The sequence below is a fragment of the Cyanistes caeruleus genome, chromosome 3 (genome assembly GCF_971803275.1).
Source record: "Cyanistes caeruleus chromosome 3, bCyaCae1.hap1.1, whole genome shotgun sequence".
In the NCBI taxonomy this organism is placed as follows: Eukaryota; Metazoa; Chordata; class Aves; order Passeriformes; family Paridae; genus Cyanistes; species Cyanistes caeruleus.
In genome coordinates this window covers 6,011,463-6,028,426 of record NC_141703.1, presented here as the reverse complement: position 1 = coordinate 6,028,426, position 16,964 = coordinate 6,011,463, and the positions used below count along the sequence as shown (strand labels likewise).

Below are 16,964 nucleotides of genomic sequence, written 5' to 3'. Positions count from 1 at the left end.
TATAGGACAGGCCTGTAAATGATGCCTCATGTTGTTTATAGATTGCTTTCAGATAAGACCAGAAGTAATCAGCCAGTTTCAGTACAGGCTGTTACATCATAAAACCTTCTCTAAGAAACCAGGCTGAAATTTCCACTTGTAAACTCACTCATTAGCTTTCTATTAACTAATGGCTTTTACCTAAAGGTGAAAAGACTGCTACTGTGGTTACATGAGAGGAGAGCATTTAAAGAAATGACAGAAAACTGCCTTGATGTGGCTAAGGAACAGCATGGTGGCATTTTTCAGATCAGGGTACACTCAGGATTTCACAAAGTCATGGAGAAAGGTGCCTCCCACACCCTCCTATAAGCACCAGGTAGCGACAACAATCACTTTGCATAAATCTGTTTTCAAAAGCCAAAGGCATGCACGGGAGGGAGGGGAATAAAAAACATACTTGAAAAAGTCACCAATGACTAAGCTACCAAGCTTTGCCAGGTACACAATGAGAAGTTTCCACCTTGGCAGCGGCTTTCATTCATCTGCTAGGTGATTTTGGCTAATCCTTTCAGGATTACTGCTGCCTTCCCCAGCTGGTGTCTGCCCCACCCCGTATAACCATTCATTCAGTGCCCAGCGCTGGAAGGTGCCAGATGAAGGGGAAGAGCTGAAAAAGTAAATCTGTTCCTTCCATTTGTCTTTCCCACTTAACTCACAACAACTTTGATATCAATGTCACACTCTGGTCACCACACAGGGAGAGCTTTGGTGCTCCAAGAGCAGTAAGCCACTGAGAGCAGCATTCAGACCCTTTCTCACCCCATCCCTCCTGCACTGGAAAGGGACAGTTGGAATCCATTTGCTTTAGGACACAAAGCCCTGTTATTCCAATGGGAATGTTTGGTTACTTCACTACTTGATTAATTTAATTTTATTGCAGGCTGAGCTAGCATGCTCAATAAATGGCCTTGCACACGTGAAGCAAAAGCTGGATGACAAAGACTGTCAAGAAGATCATAGTTTTACAATTTAATCATATGCTTTACAATTTAATCATACATTTTACAATTTAATCATATTTTAATTGCACCCAATGCCTTAGTTATTTCAGATAGGTTAGCATGTTAAAGAGTTATTAATTAGCATTCAAATTCTTCAGGAAGTGATTATTCATTGCAAAGCCTTACTAAATTATTTTAACTTTGGGGGAAAAAAAAGTCCTAAAAAATTCCTCCAGCTGATTTAAATGAACAACAAATGGATCAAAGCTTAAATTTGAAAAAAAAAAAATTACAAAGAAAAAACTGTTAGTTTCCAAACTTCCATTTTATTTAACCAGAAATGGAAAAGAAGAAAAATGAAATAGCTAATAGAAACTGTTATAAGGGCTTATCCACATGGTGCATGAAACATCTTACACCAGCTTAACTGGACAGGAACAGATCTCTCCTTTAGCGTACTAGGAGGATCAAGTTAAGTCAGCTCAAACCAGAAAGAAATGCTATTTCAACTAAACAGCACTGAATTAAGCTAAATTAAGGGTCAGGTTCTCCAGCTAGACTCATCTGAAGCACTCCTGTGGTTTGATTCTGCTTTCTTAAAAAAGACCTGCCGTGCTCTCTCTTCATGCACAAGCTTAACTTCAGTAGGGAAGTAACACCAGCACATGGATGGCAAGGGAGCTCAACGTTCTCACACAATTCTGATGCAATTTGGTATTTCAGCTCTGATCTCAGTCACTCCCCAGTCCAAAATTTCCAAAAAGGTATTTGTGATAATCAGACACTGCACAGGGACCCCATGGGAGTAAGCCAGCCAAAGGCAGGGACACAAACAAACCAGCTGTGCTGGTACAACCACCCTCGTGTTTTCCTGGAGGCAGAATCAAAGCTGCCAGAAAATGACTGACCCTGCAGAAGAATGATACACCTTTCAGGAGCTCTGACTTGTGGGTCATTCCTGTCTGCTGCTACTGCACATTTAAAAAGGCCTGATTGCTGGCCACACATGCCAAAATTTTCAGCTGTTTCTGAATCAGGAGATTATGATAAGGAGCACCTGTATGTGCAGAGGGAATGGACACAGCCACGGTACCACAATGCAGCAGCTGCTTGGCCAGACACCTTCAGCATGGCCAGAGACCTTGCTGCTGCCCAACAGGAGAGGCTGGTGTGGAACCCTCAGAACCAGAGCAGAACCAGTTTGCTCCTGGTATTTTTGAAGCCTTATGTGGAATGGAACATCTGCACAAAGCAGAGAGGGAAGATAAACTCTTGTCACAGGCAGCCACGATGAGAGGACACAGCCTCAAACTGCAGCTGGGGAGGTTCAGGCTGGACATCAGGAAGAATTTCTTCACAGAAAGGGTTGTTAAGCATTAGAAGGGGCTGCACAGAGAGGTGGCAGAGTCAGCACCCCTGGAGGTGCTCAAGAAACAGCTGGGCATGGTGCTCTGGTCTGGCTGACAAAGCAGTGATCAGACAAAGGTTAGGCCATCTCAGAGGTCTTCTCCAACCTCAATGATTCTGTGGTGGGAGTGACCATCAGTGCCTCAGTTTCATTGACAACAGATTGGCAGGAAGGAAACAAATATGCTTCCATACATGTATGTCCTTGCCTGAAACATTAACTTCCTTCTGTGGGGAGGGAGGCAAGCACAGGAGTCCAGCAGACAGGCAGGACACACTGTTAATGTCAGGTGGTTTGCACTGAGCATCAGGAAAGGGCTGCTGAACAATTCATAACCAGGGCTTGGCCATGAGGAGAGAGGGAGGAACACAGAAATCCAGGTCTTGGGTCTTGCTCACTGCAGGAAGCCACATTGTGCCAGCAGCAACAGGCAGGAGAACAGCACCAGAACCTTCCAGAACACAGAGCTTCCACAGGGAGAGAGAACCTTGCCTAAACCACTGCTTCCACCATCAGCATTATCTCTGGAGCAATGGGGAGGAACAATCAGATATTTGTAGTCCTTAAGCTGTGAGATCCTATGAAGATGGCAAAAGGAAGCCCAAACTCCACATTCATTCCCTTCTCCACTCCTGCTCCGTTTTGGATTTTTTTCCTGAGAAACTACCTGATTAAAAAGCCTCCTCAAAGAAAAGTCTCCTCTTTTTCTCTTCATTTTCCTTACAGGCTTATTATGTTGTTGGTAGATGTGCAGGTTTGGTGGTATTTGGCAGTTTGTAGGATGGTGCCTACACCTCCTGATAAATACAGCACCCATCAGGTTTCTCCACTTTCTTTGCTCCCAGCTGGCTGCAGAACAAAATCCCTTCCCTGGGCTGAGAGCTAGTCAGTGCAAGGCTTGTGACTCACATCCATCCTACACAGGAAAATACCTTCTTTGTATTGCAAGAGTGTATGCAGATTGCAAACACACAGTGAGTCTATATACACAGAGTGTAAATGATATATACCCAGAAATTATATAATAACACAGTGTTTTACATACACAAAGTGAAAGAAAACACCAAATGAAGCACCAGTAAATAACCTATTCTCTCTTATAAGGAGCACTTCTAGCAACAAAAATTAAGAGCCTTTCACTCTTTTGCAGAGACACAAGTACCAGCTGAAGTGTCTGGTGAAGCTCCTGACAGGGGCAGATTCCCAAGGGCTGGGAGGCACAAAAATGAAATGGTAAGCTATGTTTTTCCTTGGGATGTGAAGCAGCTCAAGTTTGTGAGCAGAAGGAATTTCATTTAATTACCAACAGAAAATAATCTCAAGATCAAACTGTGACTATAGAGAGGCAATTAACATTGTCTATATGTGAAGGCAAGAGGGAAGTGCAGGTCTGGTGTTGGCTGAACACTGAGAAACCTCAGTTCTACAGACAGGAGATAAAACCCCCAACAAGACTAGATGGCAAAATAAGCCAGGGTTTCTAACCCATCTAGCTTCATATCCAGATTACTTTCACAGATGAAGGAGCTGGGAAAGATGGCATAAATTACACCAGAGAAAAGGTGTTTGATCTCTGCTCTAGCATTCTAACAAAGCATTTGACCTTTCTCTCTTCTCTTTCCTTCTCATTAGGGAGACTGCTCTCTGGATGATTGCCTGCTTACTGCTTTTGTCTCTGCCCAGAGGTAAATACACCTTAGTGCACACCTAGGAATTTGCAGAGGCATTTACATGAGAACACACAGGCTGCAAGCAGGATCTTGGAGCAAAACAGAACAAATCCATGCATTGCTTTGCATATATTTCATCACAATCCAAGGTTTGCAAGTAACCCTCAGATAAACCTCAGTACCCAAAAGAAGTGGTTTTCAAATTTAAGGTGTTTCAGATCCTTAAACCTTAACCTATAAAGTTTATCCTGCCACATCCTTAAAAGTACTCCACCATTTTCCTAATATTAAAGATGACTTGGAATTTCATCCTTTACAACCCCCAACCATCTTGCATGTGCTTAGTTCTAGCAGAGTTGACTTTCTGACATTATATTAATTACATATCATCTTCCCTGTGAAAAGGATAAACTAGTACGTGTTGTTGAGAGAACTTTATACAAGGTGCAGTTAGTTTCCTTATTGATGCTTAAAGTCAGCAGTAGTAAGACCTCTGTGTTTGCCCAGAAGTGCCTCACATTTGCCAGAGACTGTGGTAGTTGAGGATGCTACACTTCATCTGGAAAAAAAAGGGGGAACAAAAAAAGCCCAGTCCTCATGAGCTTCCCTGCACCACACTTTGATTGCTGAAGCAGGAGTGTTTTCTCATTACAGGAATCTTACAGATTGGTCAAGTTGTCACATTCAACTTCATCTTAACAGGCTTAAACATTTCAGCAATATTTAAAATACATAATTGAAAAAAACCCCACAAAATAAACTCATCCCCTTTTCCATTCAAGCCTTACAACTGAAAGTGAAAGCTCTGTGGCAACATTCATCTTCTCCAAGATGGAGAACTGCCCCTTCCATGTGCAAAGCTTACTTGGTAGGTAAGATGAACACTATTAATCCTGATTTACATGCCTCAGCTGCCACCACAAGGCTCCTTTAGTTTTCTGGCCAGGAAGCTCCCTGCTTCCACATCCCCTGCTGCAAGCCTCGGTGGGAAGCTTACCAACATCATCAGCCTTCAGCACAACTTTACTCTGCTTCTCAGGACTGGCTTCTGTAAGGACACATCCTTGTCTTACCCCTAGAAGTGTGTTCTCCCCTTCTACAAAACACCTTGTGCAGCTGTGGGCTGATTAAATAGCTCATTACAGATTTCAGCCACCTGCTCTTATCCCAGCCAGCTTCAGCAGTGCCTCCTCCTGCCCTGGTTTTACCAGCTGGAGGCAGCGAGGGCAGGGTGGGCTGAACCCTGCAGGTGTTCACAGAGCCCTCAGGAGTGTTACAAGGTTTGTACATCTTGTCATGGAGGAGAGGGAATGGGCATGGCTCACCTCAGACAGGCTAAATACAGGTGTCCTCCATCTTCAGAAAAATAATCAAGGGCAAATAGGTGCACTTCCAAAACCAGTATCAAATGTGCAGGTGTCCACAGCCAGGAGATAGGACCCACACCCTTTCTCCTTCTTTTGTTCATTAAGAAAAATCTGTATTTCCCATTTTTCTGAATAGAGTTTCAAGCTGTTTATCATCTTTTCTCCATCCAAGTGCAACACCATGCATTGCAAATATTCTCTCTCCTAATAGCACCCTGCAGACAGGACATTTCCCACCAGGAAATTCTCACTCCCTCCTCTTGTGGAGGCTCCTTTCTTCCCCTGCCCTACCAACCCCCTGCAGCAGCCTCAGGCGCGTTCATCTCCCGCTGTGGTTTCCTGACCACGCTCAGCCAGAGCCACAATCTGCTTCCACACACGGCCTTGCCCCAGGGACACTGCTGAGCTCAGCCCTTCCCCAGGCACAAACAGCCCAGGGAAGGGGCTCAGGCTGATGCTGTAATTCAGCTTCCCTTTGAGAAGCAAAACCTGGCCAGCAACTGGTACATTCTGAAAATTACAGAACCACAGAGTCAATTAGGTTGGAAAAGACCTCTGAGATCATAAAGTCCAAGCTATGATCAAACACCACCTTGTCAACCAGATCATGGCACTGAGTGACACATCCAGTCTTTCCTTAAACCCCTCCAGGGGTGGTGGTTCCTCCACAGGCAACCCAGGTTCCCAGGTCTAATCACCCCGTGAAGAATTTTTTGTCATGGCCAAAGCATAATGACCAAATGGCTCAGCTCTCCACACAGCAAGGGGATTCTCCTTCCACCACCAACCAGAAAAAAATCTTGGGATATTTTAGTGGGATTAGTGTTTTTTTCAGCTAAAAGTTGACATTTTTGGGCAAATTGGACTGGGATTTTTAGCTGAAAAGTCTGAAAACCCAAGAAAAGCAGATGTGTGGTGATAGAGTTATAGCCAAAGACATTTACTTGGCTGTCTGGATCATGCTTTTCCTTTTGCTGTCATGTCTGGATGAACAGTGTGGCATCAAAGAAAGGTGATGATATGGAAACAGAGGCCTGAGCATGTGACAAGATGAGCCATGGCTGATGTCACTGACTTCAAGGGGAAACTGGGACTCTCTTTGGTCTTTAGCCTGACACGTGCAGAGAGCTGATGCAAGCCAGGAACACCAGAATGACCCCACTGCAACAAAGAATGTTTATTTCAATATTCAGTCTAATTATGCTTCACAGAACTTTGGCCATGGAAGCAGACTGAGTTGTTTCACAGTGAATTTTAGCTTTTCTTTTTGGAGCACTCACAGATTCATGCTGATTTTGTTCTGCTCCATGCTGGGAATAACTTCTTCTTCCAAATTAATTAATCTGCATTTTAATTTATAACATTATTTTATGCAACTGGTTTGGTCAGAGTGTTAATTTAAACCCACATTCTGTGTTGGAAATAGTTGTTCATGCTTTATAAATATATAAAAACCTTCTTCCATAACCCATGGAAAATGTAGAACTACAATCTGATAGGAATTGTCCTACATGATAGTAGCAGACTCACCCATTTTTACAGGTTTTAGTAGCTTTCAGATAACTTGGAAGGATTAATAGAAATAATTGCCATCAAAGTTATTAAATGAATGAATTTATAAATTAAATGAAGAGTGTGTGTAAGCTGGCTGCCCACCCTGCCTGCGCCCCTGTTTGCCCACCTGCAGGATACCTTCATTCTGGCTCCTGCATGTGCTAGAATTGGCTGGGAAGGTTGGGAATGCCTCTTCCTGATGTCAGGGACACCCACCTAGTCTCTCCAAGGTCTTGAAAAACCATTGATCTAAAATGGGAGTGACAGAATTTCCTTTCTGGCTGCTGGATATTAACACCAAAGCGTATGAGGGACTGCCAGACAGGGATCAGCAACAGTGCACCAAGCCAGAGCTGCAGAAAAATGCCCTTTTCTTGAAGACCCTTTGCAAGATTTTGCAGGGGAAGGGGGATGGGAGCTCCCAGCGCATTTTTTACAAGTTGTGAATCATGGTCTGATAGCCAGATAATGGGAGTTGTAGGAGACTAAACTCATCTAGGGGTTTTCTCCTGGTCTAGCACTGTTTTCACACTTTCTTTTTTCCAGCCAGACTTCCTACAAAACCAGAAATTGCTTAATCATATCTGCCCACACCCATTCCACTGCATTCCTTTTTCCTCTTGTGAACTGACATGTTAATTAAAGTCAAATCAGACACCTAATTCTAAAAACTGAGATTCCAAAAAAGCTGGAAGAAAAATCACCAGCTAAGGGGACAGGCAGAAACAAGCTCGAGCAAAAGCCACACTTACAAAGTGGAGGCAACTTGCATATATCACCTTCTGTGCTGCTGCACAGCTGGCTGGGCTCTGAGCACACATGGCTCTCCTGGCTGGAAAGAGAAGGATTTGGGAGGGAGAGTGCCAATAAGGATGTGGTGAAGCCAAATTATAGGGAAGCTGGTGCCCCATCTCTGCTGCACGCTGATGGAACTGTCTGGGTTTTATTGCAGGCCAGCTGGGCACCACGTGCCATGCATTTGTTGGGGAAACTGTGGTTTTGCCTTGCACCACCACCCCTCCTGGAGAGCCAACCCTTTCCAAGTCCATGCTCTACTGGCAGATTGGCACCAATCTGGTGCACTTCTTTAAGAATGGGCAGGATTCACTGGATGGCCAGGACGAAAAATTCCATGGTAGAACCAGTCTTTTTCTGGACCAGATGAAGCATGGCAACCTTTCTTTAAAGATCTCCAATGTCCAGTTACAGGATGATGCTGAATATTCCTGCATCTACAGACAGACTGACAGCCATCAAACAAAGAAATCTACAATTAAACTCAATGTATCAGGTAAGACTTGTTTTAGTACAGAGGAGCAAGTCAAGGGCAAAATTTCTTGTTGATAAGCCATGTGCAGCCATTGAGAGGGATTACTTCAATTTTTAAAACTATTTTTCACTCAGTTTCATTCTGTTCCTTGCTTTTCTTGGAAGTGTATGTGAGAAAGAAAAGTCCTTTGTTAAGCTTCAGCACTTCAGGACTCCTAAAGGCAAGGCACCTGCCTCTTCATCCTCCCTTTGAGGAAACATTAAGGAATAATGTCCCCAGATTTTAGCATTTGGTTATTTATGGGTTTGTACTGCCCTTGATCCACTTTTCCCCAGAGGAACAGCAGAGTTAATTTCACGGTTTGTACATGGGTCTGTGAAGCAGAAGTTTAATCTCTGGGTATTGGATCCAAAGTCCAGGTCCCAGACCCTTTCAGAAGAATGACAGCCAGCTGCTGCTTTCCTTTTCCCTTGCAGCTGGAAGATGTGGATCTGATGGCATGGCTGGACAGATGCAACAAGAATTTTTATTTTTGCTCCTTAGGAAAATGAGTGAGACCATAACACATGTTTGAAAAAGCCAAACAACTGAGATAACATGTTTGAACTACCCACAAGCATAGCCACCAGAAGGATGAGGTATTGAGTTAGACCAGCCAACCAACTGAAATAAAAAGGAAAAAAAAATAAGGGATACACATCAAAACAAATCATACATTTCTAAGGTGTCTTTCGTGAATAAGTCAGCTGGAAACTTTCATAATGCTCAACCACATAGATTCACTTCTGCTTAAAATAGAAAAAAAAAATGTTTCCAAATAATATAAACCTTTTAATATCTCTTTTTAAATAATTCAGAGAGAAAAATGTTTTCAAAATGTAAAGTGAAATAACATTTGTTAAAAAAAATTTCAAAGCTAAATGTTTTGCAGTTTTCAAAATTAAAGAAAAAGATGTTTCGAAAATGCAGAATCAAAATGTTTCCATCTAACTTTAGAGAGCAGTAAGGTGTCTTTGATATAATTCTGTGATCATACTTAAACTTTCAGTTTGTTTGACAAATGTAGAAAAAAACAATAACATTAACCCTTAAATTGATTATCAGAAAAACAGAAAAACTTCTAGGCCCAAACAATTAACTTTGATTATTGTGGGGTTTTTTCCCAGTTCCACCTAGGATTGAGGAGCCACCTTCCCCTTCTGGTAAGGCAACACTACTTAACTTGCTAAGTGTCTGAGTGATTATCCTGTGCTTTATTTTGTGTTTGCAAGATTGGAAAAATGTGCTAAATAGAGAAAGTCCAATAAACTTGGGGTGCTTGTTCTCTCTCACTAAACCTGGCAAAATACAGCTGTCCCAGACAGGGAAAAATATCTCCACCACTGAGACAGACCTGGACTGCAGGGAGAAGAGTGCTGAGGTGCCAGGACACTCATATGGGCATTTTAAAATCACTAAAAAACAAGTAACACAGAAGCCACTTGGAAGGAATAAATCACAGGGTCAGCAAGGCTGTGAGACACCTGCAAGATCATCCAGCCCCACCATCAGCACAGCACCACCATCAACTCCCTAAACCATGTCCCCAAATTCCACATCCAGGTGCCTCTTGAGCACTTCCAGACATAGTGGCTCCACCAACTCCCTGGGAAATTTATTCCAATGCCTATTAATCACTCTTTCAGTGATTTTTTTATTTTTTTTCCCTAATATCTGATCTGAATGTCCCCTGACATAATTTAAAGTCATTTCCTCTCATATTTTCATTTGAGATATGGCAGAAAAGACCAACCCCCACCTAACTACAGCTTTCTCTCAGCTAGTTCTAAAGTTAAACTGCCAGATCAAGAGATCTGGGTGGTCCTTTTGCTAATAAATATTTTTTTAAAATACATGATTAATGACTCCACATAAACTCTTCTGGGAAATTAAGGTAGATTTCATCCAAAGGCAATATTGCAATATAGTGCAGATGTTATTATCTAGGTTTATTCATTACAGAGAAGTAACTACACTGGGGTCATTTGTAAACACTTGTGGAGTGAATTCAATGCAGAAGGGATGTCCAGCTTCTAGGTACCATTGTCATTAAGTTCTTCTCTAAAAATCTTAGTTGCAAGCCAAATGATTCTTATTAGTGCTACAAAACCTTAAATTGGGATTAAACCTATAAAATTTTGTCATATAAAATCAACAGCTGTAATTTTTATTATACTCAGTGGGGCTGGAAGATAAGATCCTTTACATAGCAATTATTTTATTAAATTTAACACAATAAGTTCAGCCACACCATGACATTACAGACAGTTTAGGCTGCAATAAACTCAAATAGAAACTGGGAAAGAGAAATGATCACACAGAAGAAAAAAAACACCCAAACAACAGTTCTTGTGCCTGATAAGCACAAAAAATACAGGAAACATACAGTCTTAGACCTAAGATAGTCTAGCTGGCCAAAAGGTCTTTAAAAAAAAAATGAAGTTAAATTCAGGGTGGTATTATGTGCTTTCACATTACTTTATAAAAGCAAATAGAACAGGAATTAAAATATCTCCAGCTGTCACCTTCCACAAGAAATCAGAAACTATTGAGGGTCAAACTTCTTAATGCAGCAGTGGAAGATTCTCAAAACCAAATGTAAGTGGGTTATATTTAAATGAAATAGTTTTATATATGTTTGATTCAGCCTTCCTGACAATAGCCCCTGAATATAAAGTATTTCTTGTAATGAAAATGCATTTTTATTGAAGAAAAAACCAAATAAATTATTGGGACAAAAGGGTAGTGTTTCACTTTGCTATAGGAGTACAAACTGAACCACACACCTTTGACACCTGATGGTTCTTGTACTGCAGGATTTTGTGGGACTTGGGGATGAGGAAAGAACAAAAGCCCAACCTTTTAAGTGTAATTTTTTTTATGAAAAGGAAAAGTATATTTCCTGGTTTCAACTTATTTTAAATAAAATCATCAGCCACAGCTCCCCCCCTTTTTTTCCCCAGCAATTTCTTAAGAAAGAGAGAAAGGGAATCTGTTTTATATTAGCTGTTATTTCAGAAGGGACTTAGGAAAATTAAAAAATGACATGCTGAGAACAAAGGCATTATATACAGAAACAGTTCTCACATTTCACAGTCAACCAGATCAACAAATACTATTTTTATGTAAAACAGAAACAATTTTCATCTGTTTCACTATGGCTACATATCTGTTTGTTTGCTGCATGGATTATTTTTCCCAACTACTTTAAAGAGCCAAATTTTGCTTTCACTCTGAGTGCCTCACAACACTCTCTCTGACTCAATAAAACCAGATTAACACTTTCTCTGGGAAAAATTAAAGGGTTGGGCCTGGAAGAAGACACAAAAGGCCAGGAGGCTTGTTGTTATAACCCTACATTTATTTCAAAGCATGACAGAGGACTACCTGATGTTTACTTGCTCTCTACACATCAGTATCACAAACTCCTTCCAGGAACTGGGGGAAGCTCCCTGCTCAAGATAAATTAACTACAGTGAGCTACTGACAGCTGATACCACAGAAATAGGAACAGTCCTCAGGTATATAAAAACCAATATACAGCCTGTTCTTCACAGAGAAGGACTTGGAACACTTACAGGAAAAATATTCTCTTCTTTTTAAGTCAGGGGTTGAAAATCTCTTTTCACTTGTGTGCTACATCCAGCACAGGTCGAATGTAACACCCGTGCCAAGGGTAATTTGTGTCCTGTGTCCATGCTGTGGGTTTTGTACCAACAGAGGCACACAGTGCTGCCACCACCTAAAGTGTGTCACCTAGATTCTTTAACATTTATTATCATTATCTATGGACTCTTAATCAAAGCATCTGCCTCAAGCCCTGAGTAGGCAGAATGAAAATGTATTTTCATCCTAAAATCATGGAATGGCTTGGGTTGGAAGGGATCTCAAAGATCACCCAGTTCCCACTAAACAGCTGGCTGGTTGTTGCTTTTCTGTCAGGATTTTAAACAAGGATTCTCAGTCATCCAGAAAAGTTGCATTCATTGTTGCTGAGTTTCTGCACCTCTTCTGTGAAAAAGAAAAAGTGATTTGCCTCGGTACCTTGAGACTCTTTTGTCTGGACTCTGTACAGACACACAAAATGAGAATTTTGAAAATGAGCCCAAATCCATTGTTTTAAAAACAATCTTCCACTGATGCATTCATGTAAAATGTGTCAGGCAAACTTGTAATACACTTTCTTGTCAAGCCATCACTTACATGCTGACCTTCTCTTTGTTAATTTTTCAGAGCAGAATCAGATTCCCTCCAGAAGCCCCACGGATGTGCCATGTCTGGCTGTGCTTCCCCTCTCTTTCCTGCTCCTGCTCCTCCTGGGGCTTTGGCACTTGTAACAGGGGAAGTCAGCTTTGTCTTTGGGAATTTTCCCTCACCAGAGGATCTTTCTGGGCAGAACAGGTCTGTGGGGTCAGTGTGACACCTGCTCCAGAGCCACGGGAAGGAAGCACCGAGAGCTGGGAACAGACCAAGCCGTAGGTGTTTGCATCCCACCTTCTGGTGTTCCACAAAACCAAGGGCAGCAAAACTCTGAGGTGGCAAGTCTGCTTTTGCATTTGTTTCTCAGAGTCCAGTTTTACTGCTGTCAGGATATACATTTCATTTTGGAATTGTGTGGGTTTGCTTTAATGACAGGATAAAAGGCTCACAATACTCCAGGATCAGATTATAGTTGATCCCAGTGAGATCTTTTACCTCTCATCTGCTGTCCTTCAAGACAACTGAAAGGAAGAGTGGGGGTAACTCTCCTCTGTGACAGACAAAAAGTGGAAGCAGGAAGACACATTTTGTGAAATGTAAGGATGGAAACCTTGTGAAACTTGATTCTGTGGAACTTCAGCTTCTGCTTTCACTCCTAAGTGTCATGGGCTATGAGTAAGAGCCCCTTTTTTCCACAAGAAATGTAGTATTTCTTTAGCAGGAGGGTGAAACTGACAGAGAAAGAGGGTAGAAGTTCATAAAATATCCACATAGAGGAAGGAAGTGATGTATTACTACAAAATCCACTGCTAAAAAAGCCAAAAAATTCAGAAGACTGAATTCAGTATTATCATTTTTGTCGTGAAATATGACAAAGCTGGATCCTTAAGCTGGAACTGTGCAATGAGAAGTCGTTACTGTGATAATGTTCTTCTTTAAAAGCAGTGCCTTTGGAGGGGAAAAAAAATACTTAAAAACTCATCAGAGTAATTGTAACTGATACCTATGCAAACTAAATGGGTTTATTTCTGGAAAAGTTCCATTCAGGTAGCAGAGGTGTCCCGTGCAAATCGAAAGGATCTCACATACAAACAATGTCCAGAAAGTGCAGAAGTTTTTTTCAGGCCAGAACTGCAACTACCCTGCTCCACAACCAGAAAGCATCCAGAGAACAGAACTGGTGGCTGAAGACACCTCTCCTGCTGAGCCCTCAGGCAGCAGGAATGACTCACGAGGATGCACAGAGAGTCACGTCCATTTGGAACAGCTGAGCCTCTTTTTTTCCAATGAAGAGACAAGATTGTATTGGCAAGGAAGGGACAGAATAAATCAGAGTTTAAAATGGACATAAAGGATACAGTTACCTTTGAATTTCTTAAATAAAGGCCTTTTCCCCATGGTGGGGAAGAGAAACAAAATCCCCCACACGGCCTGTGCTGGTGCTGCAGTGAAGCCCAGCTGATATTTGGCTACCCTGCTACAGAGCAGCTCAGTGGAACAGCTGCAGAGAGAGATTTGACTGTAAGAATTGTACATACTGTGACTGTCTTTTTGTGTCCCATCCTCCAAATGTTTGTCTCAGATTTTGTGTCTTTTTCAAGATACAATTTGATCACAAATAAAATCTGAAATAAAACAAAAACCCTGATGAGAGCAATTGCTTGGTCTATAAGAGTTCTTTATTTGTATTCCAGTTGTTCCTACAGTTAGAGAGGCTCAGAAGGTTTAAAAGGTAACATCTGTGTAGTTTTGCTGGCCCTAAGAGTCTGGAGTGCCTGCCCTCATCTCAAGGACTCTATGACTTCTAAAAATCTACTAGCCACTTAAGCAGCTCAGCATTTCTCAGGAAGTGCAGAATCCCAGAACAGCTGAGGCTGGAAAAGATCAACAAATCCGACTCTTAACTCAGCACTGCCAAGTCCACCATTAAATCATGTCCCTCAGAGCCACATTTACACATCTTTTAAATCCTCCCAGGGGTAGCAGTTCAGTTAAAGAATCTCAAAATGTTGGTGCCAGCTGTGTCCAGACACAGCTCTGATGGATCAGCAGGCAGACACAGACTAGAGACAAATTCCCTTGCCAGCAGTGCCCCTGTCCAGAAGGCTGCCAGGAAAAAAACCAGTCTGCCAGGAGCAAGGATTTCAAACCATGTCTCTTTTATAAGCTAAAGTCCATGTTTTGTGTCAGACTTGAAAACAAACCAGGAGCCAGCGCATTTTAGGAGCAAACTTTGCTCTTTGCAAAGGGTGCCACAAGGATGTCGAAACTGCACATCCTGAATTAATTTGCTGTAGCTCTGCTAATTGCATTCCCACATAGTGCTGTATGTAGCAACAGTCTGGATGGGAATTATAAAATTCTGTAATCATAGCACTGATGGCCACATCAAAAAAGACAATGTCACATCTTTTAGCCAATGCAGGTAATTTTTTTTTTTTGGAGGTGCAGGTGTAACTTGACTGTCTTCTTCCTTTAATAATATACTCCCCTCCTTTCCTGCCTCTTCTCCTTTCCTTTAGCATTTTTCTTTTCCTTAAACCTTTTCTCTTAGCCTTTCTTTTCTAAACTATGGCCAGATTTTGGGGTTATATCTCATCCCAGGTGCCTTCCAGTTCCACTGTACATAAGACATCTAAAACCTCTCCCCCAATTCCTCCCTTTCCCCTCCCCACATCAGTCACTCAGCTCTGCCTTCCATCCCTTCTAGATCAGCAGGCACTGTGTGAATGCTGATTTAGCCTTTACAAATTACATACTAAGAACAGCAGTTTTCTCTACTTTTACATGGAATTAAAAAGGTGTTTCCATACTTTCTGAGTACAGAAAGACATTTGACAAGAGTCACAAAAGAAAGTTGAAACAGCAAATCAAACAAACAAAAATCCCCCAACCAAAACAAGAATATTCCCACATCTAGTTTATAATTACTTTTTCTCTTCTTTTTTTTCTAAATTCTTTTTCTGTCTCACCCTTTGAGAAGAAAGGACTATCAGAAATGTATCACTACACACATTACACTCAGGATGTGGCAAAAGAACACAGACCAAGCAGTTCCTGTTTCCTTAAGAGAAATAATTTTAAGAATAAGGATCTGGAACAAACAAATGAAGACAAAGGGTAGGAGGAGAAGGAGGTTCATGGCATTTTCCAAGTGATTACACTTACTGATGCCAATCTTTTTTTGCCTGCCAAAAATTGCTGTGCTGGGCTTCTTGGCCAGAGATGGAAGAGACTGAGGGCACGAGTGGTGCAAGGGCAGTAGCAAGAAGTGAGCTGCAAGGACCCAGAGGAGCCCTGGCAGGGCTGTGCTCAGTGCTAAAGGACAGAAGCAACCCCAAGAGCCACCTGCAGCAGCCTTCCCCAGCCCCCAGTCCTCCTCCAAGTAATTTCCCCAAGACACTGGAGGATGCTGCTTTTCACCTGCCCTGCAGCATTGGCTTCCCTGTCCACCAGGTACTGGTAGGTCACTGAAAATGTGATGTAAATAGGTTTGTAATGTAAACTGTTATGTAAAAAGGTTATGTAAATTGCAAAACCAAATATGCAAATAGTCTTAACATTGCATTTAAGGAATCCAGAGTGGTAGCACAGGGTCCTTCTTGTGCTCCCAGCCCAGATGCACTTTTATTGCTGCAATAAAGAGAGAACTTCTGCTGCCTTTTTTTCACAGTACCCTCCAACAAAGTAGAAGAAAGCTAAAACACAAAGGAATCTATTTCAGTAACACCTGCATTGCTAAAGGAACCTTTCAATTTCAGCCCCAAACCAGAATCTTTTACAGGAATCCCTTTATGGCACAGAAGGGAAGCAAACTTCCCAATTGCTTTAAACCCAGAAGACACTAATGCAGAAATCTCAGTGGCAGCATTTTCCCAGTGACAAGCCATACAAAGCCCTTTTGATGCAGGCAGCTCAGAGCATTTTTATAAATTTAGGGAGCTCCCCAACAGCATCCCTGCTCAGTGCTGGAAAAGAGTCATTCCTGATTTAGGGGAGACAGCTGAAACAGTGCAATTTTTTCCAGCTGACATTGTTGACTGATCAAAAACCTGAGTCAAGATTAATCACTTTGTTTTGGGTTTGTTTTGTGCCAACAGCAGGAGAAACATCCTCTTGTACTGCTTTACACAGTATTGGGAATTTATTCTGTCAGCATCATCATTTCTTGGTTATAAACTGAAAAATATTAGAAGTCAAATCATGTAAATGGACTAATGTATTCATTCTCAGAGTGTATTTTGAAAATAAAACCCTTGTAATAAATGCACAAGAACACAGACACATCCAGTGTATTGCATATGGAACTAAAAGGTTTCAGTAACAGGCCCAGTATAAACACATGAGATAGATTATATGCTATTTAATTTCTACCAACTTTACCCCAAAAAAATTGCAGCTGCTAATAAAATTTTTATTATAATAAAATAATAAAATTAAATATAATAAAATGATATTTTTATAGCTGCTGTG

General features: G+C 41.6%; 1 protein-coding gene and 1 long non-coding RNA gene across 3 annotated transcripts in view; one reads left to right on the top strand and one right to left on the bottom strand.

Moving 5' to 3' along the window:
• Positions 1-14,148, top strand: part of LOC111927238 (myelin-oligodendrocyte glycoprotein-like) — a 31,361-nt gene extending 17,213 nt beyond the window's left edge. The window contains exons 3-7 of one of the 2 annotated variants that reach the window (XM_023924066.2): positions 3,542-3,624; positions 4,024-4,076; positions 7,935-8,273; positions 9,419-9,454; positions 12,525-14,148. In XM_023924066.2, the coding sequence (XP_023779834.2) occupies positions 3,617-3,624; positions 4,024-4,076; positions 7,935-8,273; positions 9,419-9,454; positions 12,525-12,628 (540 nt within the window). In that variant the 5' untranslated portion in view covers positions 3,542-3,616 and the 3' untranslated portion in view covers positions 12,629-14,148. The remainder of the gene's footprint in view (positions 1-3,541; positions 3,625-4,023; positions 4,077-7,934; positions 8,274-9,418; positions 9,455-12,524) is intronic. The other variant, XM_086879649.1, reaches the window with a different exon arrangement.
• On the bottom strand, positions 1,290-5,199 carry LOC147653904 (uncharacterized). Its single transcript, XR_015284057.1, has 2 exons — positions 5,059-5,199; positions 1,290-4,620 (listed from the first exon to the last, which is right to left on the bottom strand). It is a non-coding gene; the product is annotated as an uncharacterized LOC147653904 (long non-coding RNA).
• Positions 14,149-16,964: the final 2,816 nt, after the last annotated feature.